General features: G+C 37.4%; 1 protein-coding gene across 2 annotated transcripts; it reads right to left on the bottom strand.

Annotated features, from left to right (window-relative positions):
- Positions 1-791: 791 nt before the first annotated feature.
- On the bottom strand, positions 792-19014 carry ARL6 (ARF like GTPase 6). 2 transcript variants are annotated; one of them, XM_027449410.3, is made up of 8 exons: positions 18889-19014; positions 16620-16770; positions 14321-14385; positions 12551-12619; positions 9577-9671; positions 5712-5841; positions 4225-4280; positions 792-1647 (listed from the first exon to the last, which is right to left on the bottom strand). In XM_027449410.3, exons 2-8 carry the CDS (start codon positions 16740-16742, stop codon positions 1622-1624), a joined length of 564 nt encoding a protein of 187 aa, XP_027305211.1. In that variant the 5' UTR covers positions 16743-16770; positions 18889-19014; the 3' UTR covers positions 792-1621. The 2 variants fall into 2 exon arrangements, with proteins under 2 accessions (XP_027305211.1, XP_027305212.1); XM_027449411.3 differs by having other exon boundaries at positions 14324-14385.
- Between the last annotated feature and the right edge of the window lie 101 nt (positions 19015-19115).

Here is a 19115-nt window from a genome sequence, read left to right as displayed (position 1 = left end):
TTATCCAATGCAACGTAAACCAAAAAGTTGCCATATCATTCAGAGTTCGGAAAACTTCTAAATTTTTTCCTTCTTTGTACTTGATTGTGTATATCTTTAGCAGTAGGCCAAAGGTGTCACAGAAACAGACATGCAGGATAAATATCTTCATGACAAACAGAATTGTCAGAAATATAACATCCTGTAAGATAGATTTTTAGAGTAAGAGTTCCCTTGAGCAAAGCAGGTGAGTTAAAATTCAATTATTATTAAAGAGTTAAAGTACATCAAGCTGTTATCATTTCAGGCAGTTCCCTTTGCTCCAAATATTCCTCTATTAAGTAAGCCATAAAAGGCTTGCTTACAGAATATTTCTGAGTTTTATATGTTAACATGAGAGATTAAAAAAAAAAAAAACTTTTCCAAGACCTACATATTAAATCTCCCACAGAAATCAGTAAGTGGAAGTGAAATACAGTCAAGGACCATCTTTACTACTCTGTGAGTGTCTTCTTGTTTATCAGACACAGGAAGAGGGATTAATGAGGAAGAGTTGGCATGACAAAAATAGAGTGCTTAGCACTGGTCTAATTTGTTACTTAGACTAGATCGTTGAAGTTCAAAAGTTTATTAAAAATCCCTCTTGAAAGTAAAATATTTTATACATAACAGAATTATAATAAATATTTCATATTAATGATCTACTTACTAGTGAACTGCCCCTTAACTGTTTCCAAAATATAATTTTCAATTGTATGCTTCACAAATACCTGGAACTGCAGTCTAGCTTATCAGAAAGTATAACACATGCATGCAATTAAAAAAAATTTATTGAGAGAACCATTTTATTACAGTATAGAATGCTATTTCCATCATAAAATGGACAAAAATTCTGAATGAAATGAACTAAAACCCAAGAACCCCCATAATGTAAAGGCAATCAATGAACATATTTATCTTAAAAAAAAGTGACATGCAGTACATTTGAAATTTTATTGATGGGAATGCAAATATAACCATGGCATATCACAAAAACAGACTGTAACATTTCATTATGAGCAGTTCCTTAAAAACATCTGCAATCATTTGTAACAGCTGCACTTAGTATTTGAATCCTTGTAACTTCAATCAAAATATTCTTCTAGTAGCCTACTGCAGATGGTTATTAAAAAAAACTATGTCACAATTTACAGTAAAAAATGCCAGAAATACCTACTGTTCGCAGGTGCCAAATTTTAAGGATTTCATACAGCTTTATTTCAGGAAGTGCTGATTATTCTTCCTCAGGAATATACATTTTATCACTTGCTTAAAAGTTGTCTTCCCCAAAAAAACACAGGGGCACTTCTTGATGGCTAATTATCAACTATAACTAAAATGAATGCAGATGCTTATTATTTACACATTTTTGGTTTAAAATATGCTCTCCAGTCACCGAGATTCAATTTAATTTATGGATGTGCATTACCTGAGGTACAATGTTATCTAATGCATTTTTCCTGGAAGCGATACTAAAAGGAAACAAATCAACACAGAATATTTAGCTGAACTGGCTGTATTCTTCAAGTCTTTCTTCTTTTCCAAGATCTCATATACCTACTAACAAAACTTGTGAGAACACCATACATCTTTTATTTATCTCTCATGTCTTCATTGCTTGGATCTGATCTGTTAATAAAAAGAGACAGCTAGTATTAAATCCAAGTAAGATGAAGTATTGTTTTATTTCGCTTTTTGAAAACATAGCCCAGTATGTCCAAATTATGGAACTACATCAACAGATACTTTGTTGTAGTTAAAATAATGGGGCACAATCCAGTTTGAGTTGTTTTCAATTTTCTCTCACAACCACTTCTGAAATTCCTCCACAGTCAAGTAGTTTTCCTCAAATATAGCTAATTAAACAGGAAGAACCGTCTACATAATTTTTATCCTTTACAAGCTTAAGGTAAAGGATGAGAACAAGGTCTGAGAGCTGTGAAGTACACATTTCAGTTCCTAGTGCACATTTCAGCTTCCACATAACTAAACTAGAATTAACTCCCTGACAGCAATGAACACCAAAGGATTTAAAGTTTGTTTTTGCATAATTCACATGGAAACATCCTTGCTCAGTAACCACACTTCTCCATACTGAGAGCCTGATTGCCACTTCCAAATTCACTTCAAAGATTTTCTTAGTTAGCATAAATATACTGCATCCCCATTACAATATGGGGAAGTCAGCACAATTTAATTAAAAGCAGTAGTAGAGAATGACAGCTGTGTTTAGTCCGACATGAGACAGGTTCGTTTTACCCTACTGATGATATGGTGTTGCAATAGAAATCCACATTACAAAATGTCAAAATAAGCAATCTCAACTCTTGCTGAGGAAAAAAAGGCAAAACCTGATCCCTCCTGAAACCAGGGAAGCTATGAGTCTGCAAAAGACCTACAATGGATCTGCAAAAAGTAGCTAAGAAAAGGATGGTTGTTGAGAAAAAAACATTCATGAACCAGGTGTCTGTTCCTCCACGTAAGTTTATGACACTTGTGATTTAGAGACCAATATAACAGAGTTCTTCCAACTTTTCTCCTCCAGTGCTCTAGCAATGGGCAGGAGAATCATAGTAGAAATTGAAATGAAATCTTCATCTGCTGAAAGTGTAACTGCCAAACCACACATGCTTAGGTGACAATCCAGTTTAAACTTAACCCCACTTAAACTTTTAGGGTACACTGAAATGGGAGTTAATCAGAATTCTTTTTAGGTAAAACACATCCAAGAAGAATTTCAACTCAGAAAATGATAGCTATTCACTCTCACAGATAGCTAAAATTCTTAAAGAGCTATACAAGTGAGTGACAGCATCATCATCACATTTCATCAGAAAATATTTAGATAAACATTTGAGAACCTCTTTAAGTAGCTTGAAGCTACATACAAAATCATCAACTCCAACTTTGGACTGAAACTTAGAAGTTTTCTCAAAAACAAGTGGAGACCCTGGAAATCACAGGAAGTTATCACAGAATCAGAACTATGCCTAAAATTAGGAAATAGTATTATATTTGGAATCTACTCTCTGTAATGAAATACAGCAGTGAAGGAAGCTCGGTAGTAAGGTGCTGCTTCTCTACTACAGAACTCTTTTAGATGGTGGAGGATGCATCCGTTTCTCAGTAAGGCAGTAAATCTCTTTGTAAAAGCTATTTTTAGTTAGTATACCTTCACCTGAAAACATGACCAAATGTTTTTTGTATTCTGTACTAGTGTAGTAAAACCAACCATCTCCTTCTAATTAACAGAAAGGATTCTATGTAGAAAGGACAGTCTGGTAGCCATGGACACGAGGAGTAATGTTAATCAGGTAGAATGTCTGATACTACTTAGCTACACCTTTGAAGGAAATTTGGTGGCATTAACTCTGGGACATTGCTGACATCTAGTGGCTACCAAAGCACAGAACACGTCAATCTAGACGAACCTTGCACAGCACTTTGCTCTCAGACTCAGATTATTCTCCACTACCTAATACACTCACAATGTAAGCAATGTACTTAGATTGAGAGCACTAAAATTAGAACAATATCACACTTCACTATTCTAAACATTTAGCAGTACATGGGAGGACCATAGAGACCCAATCCTTACCAATACACAACATAAGGAAATAACACAGCAACCACACAAAGTTTGCAATTAAAGAATGTGTATGCAATACATCATATAAGCCAGATCTGTTATTTTCTATGTGGTTATGAGTGTCTGCATATGCTAGGATCTTTACAACGTAAACAGTTTTTTTGGGGGCTCTACATCAAAAAAAAAATAATTTAAAATCAGGGTATTTGTTTCTAGCCTGCTTATTCACCATTTCCAAATGCTTAACAACAAGATACGGAAATCTGCAACAGGCCAATAAGAATAAATTAAAGAACAAACTCAGCTACCACTATACAAATTAAAGTTTTGGAACACCAGGTATTATTATTACCTAAAAGAAAGTTTTGCACTGTTTCAAGAGTATGCATTAACATTTCATATACACGCTTTTGGCAGAGAACTAACATCATGTTTCCATGCATGTTAAGGAGAAAAATGAAAGGTAAGTATGAGATAGAGCATCAGTACTCACTGTGTGATTTGATCTGACAGCAGAAATGGATGGAAAGAAAACAAAGGAAATAAAGAAGAAAACTTACAAAATGAAAAGAGTTTAACAGAATGAGAATAGAGCAAGAGAATTACATATTGTATACCTTGGAGCCAATCCACACCATCCTGTAAACCTTCTCCTTTAAGAGCATCACTGGCACTGAAAGAAACAAATCAAATTATGAAGACATTGTAATAATACTAGTTTCAATTAACTCATCACTATACCTCTAATTTACAGAACAGCAAAGTAGCATGTACACTTAAGTTTTCTGCACCTGGAGAAGACTGCTTCTCAAAGGATTAATTCTACAGTACCTTCCCAATATAAGAACTTTCAAGATGTGATTTTAGTTTTGAGTAACTACTACAGTTCTGAGACAGGGGAATCATTCTTAGAACATGAGGGGCTCTTGAAGACCTCCCACATGAGGCAGCCATATTGTTCTGCTGCAGATACACTTCAATAACGCCCTCTGAAAATACTGTAAAACGTATGTTTTCTGTCTACAAGACCAAAGTAGCACCTTCCTTCCTCCCACATAGTTCCTATACAAAGCAAAGGTGCTGGAGTACTGGAGGAAACAAGTACTATGCACCGTGAATAGACACTTCTTCTAACAGCCACCCTAGGACTGTTTATATTAGGCCACAATGAGAACAGTGTGAATTTACCCTTTGAATCACAGGGGTACAACTGTTTAAGGCCCCTCATTCAGCAGCTTATGAAAATTAACACAGCAGTGAATCCACACTGCTTTGTGGTTATCTATACAATTATTTCTCAAGGAGCTTGGGAATTCATCGGTGTAAAGCAACAATCCCAAAACAATGCCCAGGTAATCAAGTTAATTATTAAAGGGCCTAAAATGAAAATCTCAGTTTTCAGCAGCATTTAGCTGCTGATATCAATTTTAGTTTACAATATATGAGCTTTTGTAAGCTAAAAATCTAACTTCTGTAAAGAACTTCTGAGCAGAAAGGGTTTTTTCCCCTGTCAACATGGACACAATTCTTTTATTTATAGGAAAGCTTTACATCCTTCAGAAAGAAAATACAATAGTTCTTAAAACTAAAAAAAAGCCCTCAGACATTATGTGGTGCAATACTGTCTCTCTGAATTCCCACAGGAACAGCTTACTAAGGGATCTTTTAACAGCAGCACCTGGAGACTGAGAGAAAACAACTCTAAAGGCTTCGCTGTTGATATTATTTATCCCGCAAGACAATCCAGCAGCAACACGGATGGCAATTCCACACAATTTCCCAGCAAAAATAGACACAGCTACTCTTCTGATAAGAACATTGCTTTTCAATTTCACTGAAGTTCTCGATTTCATTATTTGGGTAACAGTTCTCTTGCGAAAATTTTCTACTCACAGTCTACATGAATGTACTGTACCGTGCCTATAAAATTTATTTCATAGCAAGTATTGTAATGTTTCCACTCATTCCACATATGGGAGACCAGCATTTTATCTGGTAGATTTAGTTGCGTCTTACATAATACTGAGTGGCATGATAGGACTAAAACATGAATACAAATTGTCACCAATAAAAGAGTAAAAATAAAAATAAAATGAAAGATTACCAGATATGCCAGGGCTTGTCTTTGATGTTTTCTAATGACAATAACTGGGATACTTTCACAGATGATATTGCATCCCTGAGGTCCATCTTGTTAGCAAAGAACAGAATAGGCAGTCGACGGTGCTTAATATCTAGGCACAAACAGAAATAGAAGAACCATGACAATATGCAACATGATCTCTGCAAATTACAAACTACAAACAATACAAGAAGGTATTCTGCTCACCTGCAACTGCAATTCTTTGAAGGTTGTATCCTACCAAGATGCACACTGTTGGGTCACATGGCCTCTGATGCATGCTTCAAGAAAGCTCAAACTTTCTGGTAGGCTTTGGGATCTCCCCCTACCTTATACATATATTTAAAGCTGTAGGTAGAAGTTGCTGGTGAAGCTGAGGAACAGGAGTTCAAGCAATTTCCTACAAATACTGTGTGCCTCTGTTTAGTGAGGATTGGATGTGTAAAGTGAACAGAAAAATTATTTGCATTCCTTCGTATCCTCCCAAAAGTAGATGCATATGAGTAGTCTGCACTATTTTTTAGCATCCTGGAGTACATCCATGACTTTCTTTAAAATTCATAAAATAATAAAAGATGCAGACATCAGGACATCCCTTATCTGACCTTCACTTGAACAAAGACTTCTCTTCCAGAAGCTCTTTGTAGTTAATAGTGGGAACCATAGTCCAAACCAAGGACCCTGATACACTGCTAGTTTCTGGTGTATTTATACATGCAAAGCCTCGCTGATTACCATGAAAGGCTAAAGAGTCATTGCAAGGAAACAAAGCATACATCTGCCAGGTTGAAGAGAATAAAGCTGGCAAAAAATTACTAGTATCAGTGCCAGCTACAGAAATTGTTCCACATTATTTAAAAAGATTAATTGTGGGATTTGGGAAAATTTGGATTTGAATCAACCCATAAAATTTTTCATGGGAAAAGATCTTTAAAAATAAAACTGATGAAAATTACCATAGAGATGCTTCTTAGAATAGTAAAGTGAAGAGGTTGTTTCCCATAGGAAACAAGTTAAGGTTTTATTCAGAACCTCCAAACAAGTCAGCTGACCCTGCTGGGAAGGGTGGCAGAACATCTTTAAAAAAAACAACTCTAACGCTGAAATTAATTGAACTTCTTAATTATGCTTTTACTGAACCTTCCCACAAATCCAGGGGAGATACTACTACTACAACCATACTCAGAGATCGTGAGTGCTCAACAAAATGCTGATGTTTTCACAACTGTTTACCCTACCTGGAACTACTTTTTCCTCTAACATGAATCAAAGGCCTTAAAATAGAAGCACAGAAAGAATACAATTAAATTTCTGTTTTGATTCCAAAATTTTGATTAGTTGAATAGCTTTTGTGTCTCCCAACTGATACTTTTACACTAACCTAAAGTACAGTTAAATGAACTCTCGAACTCACAGGTTGCAGTTTATGGATATATTGGAACCACAGAAGTTTGTTAACATCACATACGCAGATAGCCAAATTTACCAAGGAGCTCTCACTGTAGTTTTCTTTTTCATTAAGTACTTGAGAATGGGTACCTACCCACATAGACTCATAAATGCACACTTAAAGATGTTTGCTAAATAAACCGACAAACAGACGCATTTTTTCCTACCTTATTGTTTCCTATTATAATTTCCCCTTCCCCCCATCTTTTTGCAGTTATTGATGGAAAGCTAACATTTGCTTGTTGCAATAAGTTCTAAGATAACACGTTAAAAAAAAAAAAGACAGACACTAGAGACATGCAATGTGTAATTTTATACAAAGCATTTCAAACGTATAGAAATTTCATTTTATTTTTAGAAGCATGTGCTGGAGGTCAAGTGACCCAAGAGTCAACGTCTGACTAGGTAATCTACTAGGTATCTAATGAGGGTGATCTTGCAAAATGCTGAAGTAATAAGGTAACAGTGATCATTAAACAAGCTGTTATTTGTAGCGTGCACAGTCCACTATCACAAGTGGTAGTTTTGATCTTCATAACAATCCCAGCTAGTATAACTTCTACCACCATTAATGCTTCACATTTCACACTCCCTTTCACCTGACCACTTCAGGCAAAGCCTGTTTTACTGAAGGATTGCTAAGATTTTCAGGGACGGGAATCTATTCAAGGCATCCACTTACACTGTAATCATGTTCATTTAAACCACTAGAGGGGGATCACAGAGGCAGAAGCACAGAAGGGGAGAAAACAGGGCATGTAGAAGAAGGGTGGAACAACAGTAATGCAAATACAAATATTACTGTAGTAAAACAGTTATAGATTGATGTGGTTAATAGCTACTTTTATCAAAAATTATTCTCTTTGGCTCTCTTGGATTAAGGCCTGTCAAAATTCCAAAGGATAAAATAGGAACACTACTGCTGCATTTCACCCGAGCTGCCCCAAGGCAAAAATACAGTAGCGCCCTTCCTTGGTGCTGGGGAATACACCAGATGGCCGCAGCCACCATCTTTGAGAATGAAAAAACATAAAGCATATCAAAAGCTGAAGAGTGCTGACCTACTAGATCAGTGTTAGTAACCTGTTAATACCTAAATACGATACCCAAAATTGCAAGTCCTCAGCCTTAACGCTTTTTACTCTTTTGTGTTATATAATAAAGCTCTACATACTGCAGTGTTGTCTACCTCCTATCCTTAGTCTTATGTGGCTTCCCTTGTATCAACAGAATCACCTGTTTACCAGTGTGGTTAATACCTGCTTTGTTAGAGTTCCCTGATCCTTACATAATCCACCTGCAGCCCTTGGTTCACCTCCTCCCTCCCCTTGAACTTTGCAAGCCCGTCCTTTCAGCGTCTACACTCAAAGTGGCCCATTCCTCTGAAGGTGAAATGATGAGGGCCCAGTCAGCTCACATATGAGCTCATCAGTAAAGATGCTGTAGCTGAGCATGTATTATATGCAGCCTGCATGGAAAAGGAAACCATAGCAATATGATTGGCTCCTATCTCACAATACTATTCTTGGTTAGAAATATAGAAGCATTTCTCTTTTCTTACTTCTAGTACTGTAACCCCACAAGTTAAGGCTCTACCAGTTAAATAAATATAAAATTGCAGTATGATTTCACTTTTAAATTTCCTGCATGTAGTTTTACGCTCTGGCTACTCAGAACAGCTACTACAGTGCTGAAAGTCAATCAAAATTGCACACTGCTTATAAATACATAATTTGATTCCAATAGTGTTGGCCATATGGAAAGGCAAAGAAGGGAAGAGTTGACTGATCTCAAAACTTATCTAAGAGAATACAGCCTCATAGGGGAAAAAAAAAAAAAAAAGTAAAATCCTCTAAAACTAAATGCCTCACCACGAATCTTCTCATATTCTGTCCTGCCCCATGTATCCTCTTATAGACAATTGAAACTGACTGGTATAACTACCCTGGTATCCTTACTTCCAGCTATCCTGCAACAGTAATAAGATAAGATCATGAAGATAAAAGAAATAAAATTTACATTAAAGGAACTAATCTTCATGGAAAAATTTAGACAAGGGAATTTTGTGTATGTTAGTCACTGTATACAGGCTCTCCAGCTTCTAAAAGGTCAAATAACTATTCTTCAAACTAGCACAACTTTTGTTCTATGTTGATTAAGAAGGAAGTCCAAGAAGAAACAATCCAACAAAATGTAGCCAACTGACAATCAGTTTGTAAGTCGGAATAGGTATATAAAAAAAAAAACACTTATCCAGGGCTATTTTTCTCATTCTAGTATTCGTGAATGTCTAAAATATTTATAAAATATTCACAATGCAGAATGTTTCAGTTAATAAGAGCTGTTCTTACAACAACATAACGAATATGGAGACACAAGGGGAAAAAAGCCTCCTCACCTGGATGATTCAGAAGAGTGTCAAGTTCTTCTTTGGCCACAACCATTCTTAATTTGTCACTGCTATCAATGACAAAAATAATGGCTTGGCCTTCTCTGCATAACATAAAAAGAGCAAAGAGGCAAATTATAGGTTCTCTTAAACTGTGATTAAGAAAAGGCTTCAGAAGAAACACCAAAAAAGCAAACAAACCTGTTTTTTCTTCTAATTTCTGTTATTTGCCATTAACATTTGAATCCAACCCTATTTCTGAAATTCAACCTTTTGACAACCTGCATACATTTTTTGAGACTCGAGATTGTTAGCTACATGACTCTTACAAGGTTCAGTGTACACAACAGCCTCTTCAGAAATCGTGATTTCACCACTGAGACTGAAAAATGAACTCTGAAAACATAACTGACTGCTATGCTGACAGTGTGGTCACAAAGTAAACCTGTAGGTAGCTTTTTGTAAAAATCCTTTGTTTCCTACACTAGAGCAATTTTATTTATAATTTTTCTTTTAAAATTGAAGTTGATTTTATTTTTTAAAGAAAAACAGCTGTTTAACAAACAGGCACATGCAGATTAACTTTCACAAAAGTCTGCATAAATAGGATTTTATTTTTTTTTAAACTTTTTAAAAACAGGTAAAAACTTTCTACTATTGCAAATCATCAAGACATTTTGCTGAAAAAATGACCACTGTCAAAATGTAAATGCACCATTCAACTCCTGTTTTCAGCATATTTATAATTCATATTTCATTTATTGAAACTTATTTGAAATCAAAATAAAGTCCGATCAATTCAGAAGAACAGCTATAGGAGATGCACAAAAGGTATTCTTAATTTACATGTTAATGTCATAGTTATTTGTCCTTTTTCTCTGAGAGACAATTAAAGGTACTTCCTCACCCCCCATACCCTTCAGTACTATCTTACAGGCAAAAACCCCATCAACAAAACAAAACCAACACAAAAACCAGTCGCCACTGACAAAAAGAAATATCTTGACCAGTCTAAGACTGCAGGAGAACATCCATTATTTTGTGAAATACAGCAGAACTTGAATAGTAAATAAAAAAAATACTTTGACTGTTTCAGCTAATAATCAAAAGGTTTGAGTGTACAATGCTAGGAAATGGAGTCCTAGCATGCATTTACTAACACAAAATAACTTCACAAACAGGTAGCAGTGACAGGAACACAACATAAATTTACAAATAATTAAGACACTTGTCTTTTGAGGACAACCTGGAAGATAGGTTCAAGCCAAGTATAAGGGCAAACTTTAAGTACTTTGAAGCAACTACTTCAACGCAGATATTTGATCAGAATTAATTGGCATTTTGCTGTTCTTATAAAGTTAAATCCAGCTTAACTTTGTAAACTAAACAGTACTTAATTATTTTATATTATTTTTAGCAGAAGTTAATCTTCAGTATTTGACTGCAGGAACAGAAGTGGATACAAGCGTACTTTTCACTGTCAGCATTAACTAAGAAACTCCTTTCCCATTAACATTAAAAAAGCAGTTTGTGCCACACGAGGAGTAATTTACTGCATTAAATACATTAGACAGAAAAATCATTTGCTTATGAAACACTCAGCTAGCATTCTGAGTGCAGCCTAAGGGCATCAGCCATTGAAATCTGAAAGTTTTGGGAAACAGACATCAAATGCTCTTGAAAGCGATGCTCACGCAAGTCTTCAAATTGTTATCACAATTTTGACATGGAAAGAAGATGAAGTGTTAGTCCTTAGTTACAGAATACTATGAGATTTATCACACTTAATATTTATTGAATATTTAAATGATATTATAATCTCCTGAATGGAGAACACAAGCTGTTTCTGTGTGATATAATAATGTTCACCTTCTGTTGATCAGCAACAGGTATTACAGAATGCCAATGAAACAACAGAAATAAAGCTTCAAGTTTCATCAGAAGCTAGAAAAATAGACAATAGTATCTATTACCAGTAAGTCAATACTTGGAGCAGTGCATCCAGCTCTGGGTCCCCTATTACAAGAGATGTGGACCTACTAGTCCAGGGGGTGCCCACAAAGATGCTCAGAGGGCTGAAGCACCTCCTTCTGTGAAGACAGGTTGGGGTTGTTTAGCCTAGAGAAGGCTCCAGGGAAACCTTAGAGCAGCCTTCCAGTATTTAAAGGGGGCCTACGGGAAAGATGAGGAGATACTCTTTACCAGGGTGTGTAGTGACAGGACAAGGGGTAACTGCTTTAAACTAGAATACTAGTTAAACTAGATTTAGATTACCTATAAGGAAGAAATTCTTCACTCAGAAGAGTGAAGGTCCTGGCACAGGCTGCCCACAGAAGCTGTGGATGCCCCATCCCTGGAGGTGTTCAAGGCTGGATGGGGCTTTGGGCAACCTGGTCTGGTGGGAGGGGTCCCTGTCCATTGCAGCAGGGTTCTAACTGAACAGATCTTTAAGGTGCCTTTCTACCCAAACCATTCTGTGATTCTATGAGTACCATAATGTTATAAAATCCTACATCCTACTTCATAAGTGACATTTGAGAATACTTGATCAAATTCTTAGTTTACGTGTGTCACCTCATCCTCTGAGGCTCCTCACGTATTGAAAAAATAAAAAAGGCAACCCTCAGCCACCAACCAATATCTTTTGGCTCTTAAAAGTCTCTTACAGAAGAACAGAAAAGCAAGAGACCTAATTTATCTTGGTACTTTCTTACAGGATTTTTTGTTTTTATTTTTAAATCTTACCTGTAGCACACTCCTCCAATCTTTGAGATAACAAGATGTCCCCAAAAATATGATAATTATGAGCATATCAATTCTTTTTAAAGTAGTTTTACTTAACCAGACCAACCTCCTGTCGAACACCAGGCACAATTCTTCTCTAACTCATTTCTAAGCACTAGGTATTATTAGACTTCCATCTATACAATGTACATGCCCGCTAATATGAACAGCAATGCTTTAAAACAAATAATAGGCTTACTTGTAGTAATGTTCCCAGAGGTTTCTGTATCTGCCTTGGCCTGACATATCAAACACTGTGAAAGACAAACTGTAAAGAAAAGAAAATCAGCCACAAAGAACAAAACCAAAACCAAACCATTTACTTTGGTACCCTGACAGAAAGAGCCAGATCAACTTGAATCCCAATTATCTGTGAATGATTCCAAAAGGAACTTTGGCTGCTGTATCTGCCTTCAAAACTATCCCACCCAGCTTTGTGGTCTTATCATAGAAATACTTCACAACAGAAGAAATGTTTATTCTCTGCAAAAAGAACTAAATCAATTACAGAAAGTTGCACTGAATACAAAATAAGCTCACGTTCAGCCTCTCTTTTGATCACATTATCATTGAATGTTGTTTACAATGTTGAGTATATAAAATTTGGAAGAGCCATGACTTAAAATGCACATCCTGTCTTAAATTCTGTCCTTAGACAGGCATCAACAGCATCAAAAACATTCCGTAGGCTGAACTAACTTTAAAAAACCCAACAACTAAAAACAAACAAACAAAAAAACACACCCTGCTCTCCCTTCAGAGAAGCATCACATTCTGGCACTAACAGGTTTCTGCAGGTGACCAAGCTACAAAGGACAGTCTCTGCAACTTTGAGATTTCACACAAATGCTAAACACAAGGTCAGCTTCCAGAACATGACACGAAAACTCTGATCTGCTTCTGAAATGTTTACAGAGACAACACTGAAAGCAATATTTTTCTATTTTGGGTAGTCCCACATAGCTTCCAGAGTGGAAGCAATATCAAAATGAGGAGGTCTCAAAACATTCTTTCCAGTCTATATCCAGACATTACCAGGTTCTAGACCAGCTGCCCTGCCACGTAAAAAGTTCTTAACAACTCCAAAACAAGGTTTTGATTATAATACTAGAACTTTTTTTTTTTTGGTTAAACATTCTACATTGTATAATCGCAGGTCACTTCTCCTGTTACAGGACTAGAATAAAGGAAAGTAATATAAATGGATTTACATTCTCACACACCCAAACGCATCTTATGTGCTTTACTGAGACAGAATACAGCTGTGAGCCTCCTGAAAAAACAGGAACCCCATCAATCCCACATGTCAGCTCAAGGAGGAAACAATTGTCTTGCAGACTGACTGTACCCATTAAAAATACACAATGAAGGTTACAAAATAATAAACTAGTATCTAATGTTACCTCTTTGAAACATTTTTGCCTCGCCATATCCCTTACATATAACCTAGCTTTCCTAACAGCTTGGCCTTCACTCAGCCAATAATTTGTTCCTTTCCTGACCTTTGCCCCTGACATCTTTCCATTGCTAAGGCTGCAACCACCATTTTTCATTTAATGAGATTAGACAGCAATCTCCTCAGAGTCTCTCCAGTGAGAGTGCTTATTGGAATACAGGTTGCCACCTAAGTAACCGCCTGTCCTCAAGACTGTAACAGTGTCCCAGTCTGAAACAGTTAAGAAAGAAATCGGACGCTCATAACACACTACCGCAAAGCTTTTATTACAAAAAAAATTAAAAAAATACTTTACATATATAGTTTTATAGCAGTGCAAAACATGGAATATATTCTAACACTGTCAGTCCAGAATTGCAGCTAAGACACCTGCATGCTACAACTGCAGCAGGCTAAATAACACTTCAATACGCCAGCACACCATTATGCTCAGTTACATTACACTAAAAATGTGATGCAAGTCCAACTGTTGCACACTATTACAATTAAAAGGGAGAAAATTAAAGAAACTGCTACCTGGATGTCTTGAATTTCTCTATACTGAATCCTATTGTTGGAACGATGTCCTGAGTTTGAGCCTATAAGAGAAAGTACAAATTTTTAAATCAAATTAGAAAACACATAAATATTGAAATATATTGGTAACATGAATATATTATACATCTATTTTTCCCAATACAAAATACAATATGCAAAAACACAATGCAATACAAAAGATTTTTTTTTTTATAAGTCTACATACTGTTTCTAAATAAATTCCCAGAAAAGCATAATAATTCACAATCAAGGTTTTTCATTATCTAGGAAAAACAGTAGACACAATCGGACAAGAGCACTGAAGACATTTCATCCTTAAAAGTGAGATTACATTAGACTGTGCGTGTACATGTGGACATTACCTAAGAAATAAAGATAAGATATGTTGATGTGGAAGATGACAGCTTGAAGACTATGACTGAGGTCAAAGTTCAAAATACTCATGCACTCTTACAACCACAAGGTCAGCACAAACAAGACTGCACAATGCCCAAAGCCTCTTTGACAAAAGAGGGTATACTTCTGTCAACACATCAGACAAACCATACTCAACTTGTCTGGAAGGTTCTGTCTGAGGCTGGGAAGTGTACTGCAGACACTACACAAGGGCCTAACCGTAGCTCTGCTCAAACTACCCGATCACTGGAGGAATGGCCAAAATGTGAAGTGTTATTAATAGACCTGACTGGTAACCAGATTTACTGCTGAGCTAGTGAAGTAACCCCTCAGCTAAATCAGTACAACAGAATAATAGCTCCTTTAGGAAGTAAAAATCCTGAGCAGGGAGAAAGGTTACATTTAGATTACAGATCACATTTAGATTACAAAAGTCCTCAGATTATAGAGCCGAGAAAGTGATACACAATCCTTTCACAGACTTCCTAGAGCCCCTTATTAAAAACACTTACTCTTCCCATGCAACTGAAACAAGCTTAGTTTATCCATCTACAGTTTTATTGTGAGAATGGTATTTCACCATCCTAAACGGTTTAGTCAGCAGTTCTCATCAACTGGGAAAATCTGTGCAAAATAAATGTTAAAGAAATAATATCATCTCCTCTACTTCAAATGTATTTATGAGGCCCAGCAGATACAACCGCAGGCAGGCAGAGCAACACTTCTAATTGCCAGGCAATTGATATATTGTTCCTACAGCAAAGCAGCACTTGCTCTTGAGAAGACCACACTGTTCTGAAGAATATCCAGAGCTGAAAATCATCTGTTGACTGAACTCACTAAAACCAATTTCATGAAGTCTGATCAAATGACGTTTGTTGCACATTAGAGAATTTGCCATGTCTTGCTAAGATAGGACTTATGCAAGTTGAATGCAAAGCCACCCTCCTAAAATATCACATTAAAAGAAAATATTCAGAAGTAAATTCTCATTACATGACTTACTGTAAAGCAAAGGAGAAATAAATTCTATTTAATCAAGTTAATCCCTCAGGACCTTCTTTTATATCTACCCCTGTGATAAATCTTAAAATCAGTATTTAGCTCTAGTTAGGACACCTTTACTAAGGTGATCCTGACATAAAAACCCTGCTACAGGGAAGGTTTCAAAAATTGTATGTATGTATATATATTTATATATATATTTTATATATACACACACGTTATATTTTATATATACACATACGTTATATTTTATATATACACACACACATAACGGTACATATACATATATATGTATGTATAGATATTATATACATATGTATTTTTTCTGTTAAAAATTGCAGCAATTCCCCTAAATGATTGGCAACAGACAGTAAGCAATTTTATAGTTTTCATTTATCAAGTTATTTCATTCTCATTAGAATACTAATTCCAAGGAATAGAAGGCTCTTTTACTGAGTTATATTTTTAAACAATGCCCAGTGGTACTCTTCAAAAAAAATAAAAATCAACGGAATTTAAAAAACAAAATCTGTGTCCTGATATAAGCAACAAAAACCCACTTTATTCCAAATGCATATAACCAAGATGCACAATCCTCATCTCAGCCATCATAAACCCCTCTTTACTGAGTGATCTTAGAAGATGTGCCATGTTAACACTGGTTTTGGTAAATGTTTTCATAACATGCACGCGGTTGCCGACATTTAGTTTTAGTTGGTTTGAAATTTGTAAAATACATTCGTACCGCTGTGCCAAATCAAGAAATTCTTCACACCTTTTTCATGATCACAATCAGTAACAGCATGCAAAAACAGTTTAAACAGACATCAACTCCAGAGTAAAACATCAACAGTAAACTAAGTAGACTACTTACATTTGAAGGTTTAAGTTTATTTATGATTGTTGTTTTGCCACTATTGTCCAAACCAAGGCACAAAACATGAACCTCCTTCTTCTTCAGCCCAAGCCATCCTGCTAGCTTGTCAAACAGTCCCATGATTCTGGCTGAAATGCACAGTGATCACCTGTTGTTCAGAAAATCAGAGATGGGAACAGCCGTTGGAAAAGGGTTACATATACAGCAGCGCTAGCACAGTAGGTGGGCATGTGGATAAGAAGCCCTTAAACTTTTAAAAGGACAGCACGAATAAGACACTGTCCAAACAGTGCCGCAGCAGGTCTGCTCAGTGTAATAAGCAAATGGTGTGTAAGCTGATTATAGCGAAGAAGCCCTGATGCTAAAGGAGATTGGCTGTTTATAGCCCTGCCGATGTAACACAGCGCCCTCGATTCACTGTGCAGCCATGCTGCAGGTGTCCCAAGCACACCAATAGAAGCATGAGGGCAACACCTCCTTACCTTCTGCTGAACGGACAGAAAGGAGGTAAAGTAGATTTTACTTCAAGCCGTCTACAGTCCTGTCAGCCACTGTAGTTTGGAGAACAAAGCAAAACAACATCTACCTTCTTCAGCACCTGCTATGTGATTTGCTGAACCCTGAAGTAAATAAAGCACTCTCTGTCAACTCAATTCAAACTGTAATTGTAATGGGCTTTGACGATATTAACACATGGAAATTGGGAGCTCATGCATTACAAATAGAAACTGATTATAACGGGTTCAACAGACACAAAGGCAGGCAACATTCACCTGCATGTCACATGGAAGCTGAACTCCTGCTCCTGCCCAGACACTGAAGTTACCTGGCAGTTGCATATTAGGAGGTACTTTCATCATGCTTTCCCGTGGGGCACTTGGCTGAACACGTTCTCAAAGGAGAATAAACTTTGTCTAGCCTGAATAAAGTCCTCAGAGAAAATTTCAACAAACAAATAAAAGCAAACATGTGTGACACTTTCAATAATAAAGTATTTTATTAATGCCAGAGGAATTTCATGGAGTGGCCAGGGTTTTTCTCTTAATAAAGAGAACACACCAACACTGGATAGCTCAAACCGTGAGGTTTATTACCCCAGAAAGTTAGAAAGAGAACGATGAAAAAATATCAGTTAAAGGCATTTGGTCACACTTCTTTAGAGTGGCCAGGTATGCTACATGTTGTTGTCACCAGATTAAACAAGTCCAACATCAGTTATAGCCATCCCTCAAATAAAAGTCATGAATTTTCTTCTAACTCCTTTTATTTTATGCCCTACTACTTTATTATGCAAACAAGCACCAGAAGCAGATTAAGACTTAGTGTTTATTATCAAATTAACCTGACAACCCCCTGCTCCAAAACACATTACTTCCTAGTGCAATCAAGCCTCACACACACACACACACATATATATACATTCTAGAGGATGAAGTCCACAAAATGAAATAAACATTATGAAATTTTCAATAGGAAACCTCCACCTATTTTACATTTTTGAGCTGACTTGTGACAGCCTGTAACATGGAGATCAGTCAAGTGTTAATTGGCGGAGTGCAGCAGTGGCCCTTCAAAACACATAACCTCAAGCACTGAAGCTTTAGAAAAGTTTTCAAAGTTCTGGTGAAGCACTACAGAAGCGCTAGCTTGCTAACCACAATTTGTCGAGCACAGAATATTGCGGAAAATGTTGAAGCAAGACTTCTGTAAGAACAAGAAATATATTTATATTTCTCCATTCCCAAGTACTCCAGCCTATTTGAAACATCACCAACTCTTACAGTGAGCCAAACTAACTCAACGAAAAGCGCTGCAAAGCAACCTGCGGGCAGCAAGCTGCATCCCACAGCTCGCACATACATCCCTTACCCTGCAGCGTGAGCGGACAAGGGACAGTTGCACCGGGGTGATAAGAACCTCACAGGTACTCATACAACAGAAAAGGAGGAATTGCAAGAACTTAAAAACGCTCCTAGGGCTTACAGCCTACATAAAGGGCATCAGACGTGCCTGCAACCCGCTGTTGCAGCCCCCAGCGCCCAGCTTAAGCAGCAACCCAGAGCCCTGACCGCACGCGTAGGCGCTGCCTGTGAGCTCCCGAGGCAGAGCTGAGCACAGCAGAGCCGCAGGCCCCTTCCGAACTAGCCGGCGTTAAACCACCCCACCTTTATAGCTCAGCATCCCCGACAACTCAACCATAACATATATTTTTTTATGCACAAGTCAACCCCCACCCCCAACCCGACGCCCCCGGCGCAGCACGCACCTCGGCCCACAAAATGTCGGCCGGGCCCGGCTGCCGCCGCCGCTGTTGCCGTGGAAACCGCCGCCCCGCCCCGAAACGCCTCGAAACGCCCCGAAACGCCTCGAAACGCCCCGAAACGCCCCGAAACGGCCCCGCCCCGCCTGCAGCAGCCGCCCCGCCCGCCTGCCGGCTCAAGGGCCGCGGGCAGCCGTTGGGCGGGAGGCCCGTTAGGGACAGAGGGGCCGGGT

The sequence above is a fragment of the Anas platyrhynchos genome, chromosome 1, assembly GCF_047663525.1.
Source record: "Anas platyrhynchos isolate ZD024472 breed Pekin duck chromosome 1, IASCAAS_PekinDuck_T2T, whole genome shotgun sequence".
In the NCBI taxonomy this organism is placed as follows: Eukaryota; Metazoa; Chordata; class Aves; order Anseriformes; family Anatidae; genus Anas; species Anas platyrhynchos.
Note: the sequence above shows the minus strand (reverse complement) of the source record. Positions and strands in the feature narration are given on the sequence as shown.

What these genes read in the sequence shown, in the direction of transcription:
- ARL6 (XM_027449410.3), bottom strand. Translation starts at nt 16,742, where the DNA reads ATGGGACTGTTTGACAAGCTAGCAGGATGGCTTGGGCTGAAGAAGAAG. An exon ending in AAATTCAAGACATCCAGGTA is followed by an intron (nt 12,620 to 14,320) that starts GCAGTTTCTTTA and finishes TTTTCTTTACAG; the next exon opens with TTTGTCTTTCACAGTGTTTG. An exon ending in GACAAGCCCTGGCATATCTG is followed by an intron (nt 4,281 to 5,711) that starts GTAATCTTTCAT and finishes TGTTTCTTTCAG; the next exon opens with TGCCAGTGATGCTCTTAAAG.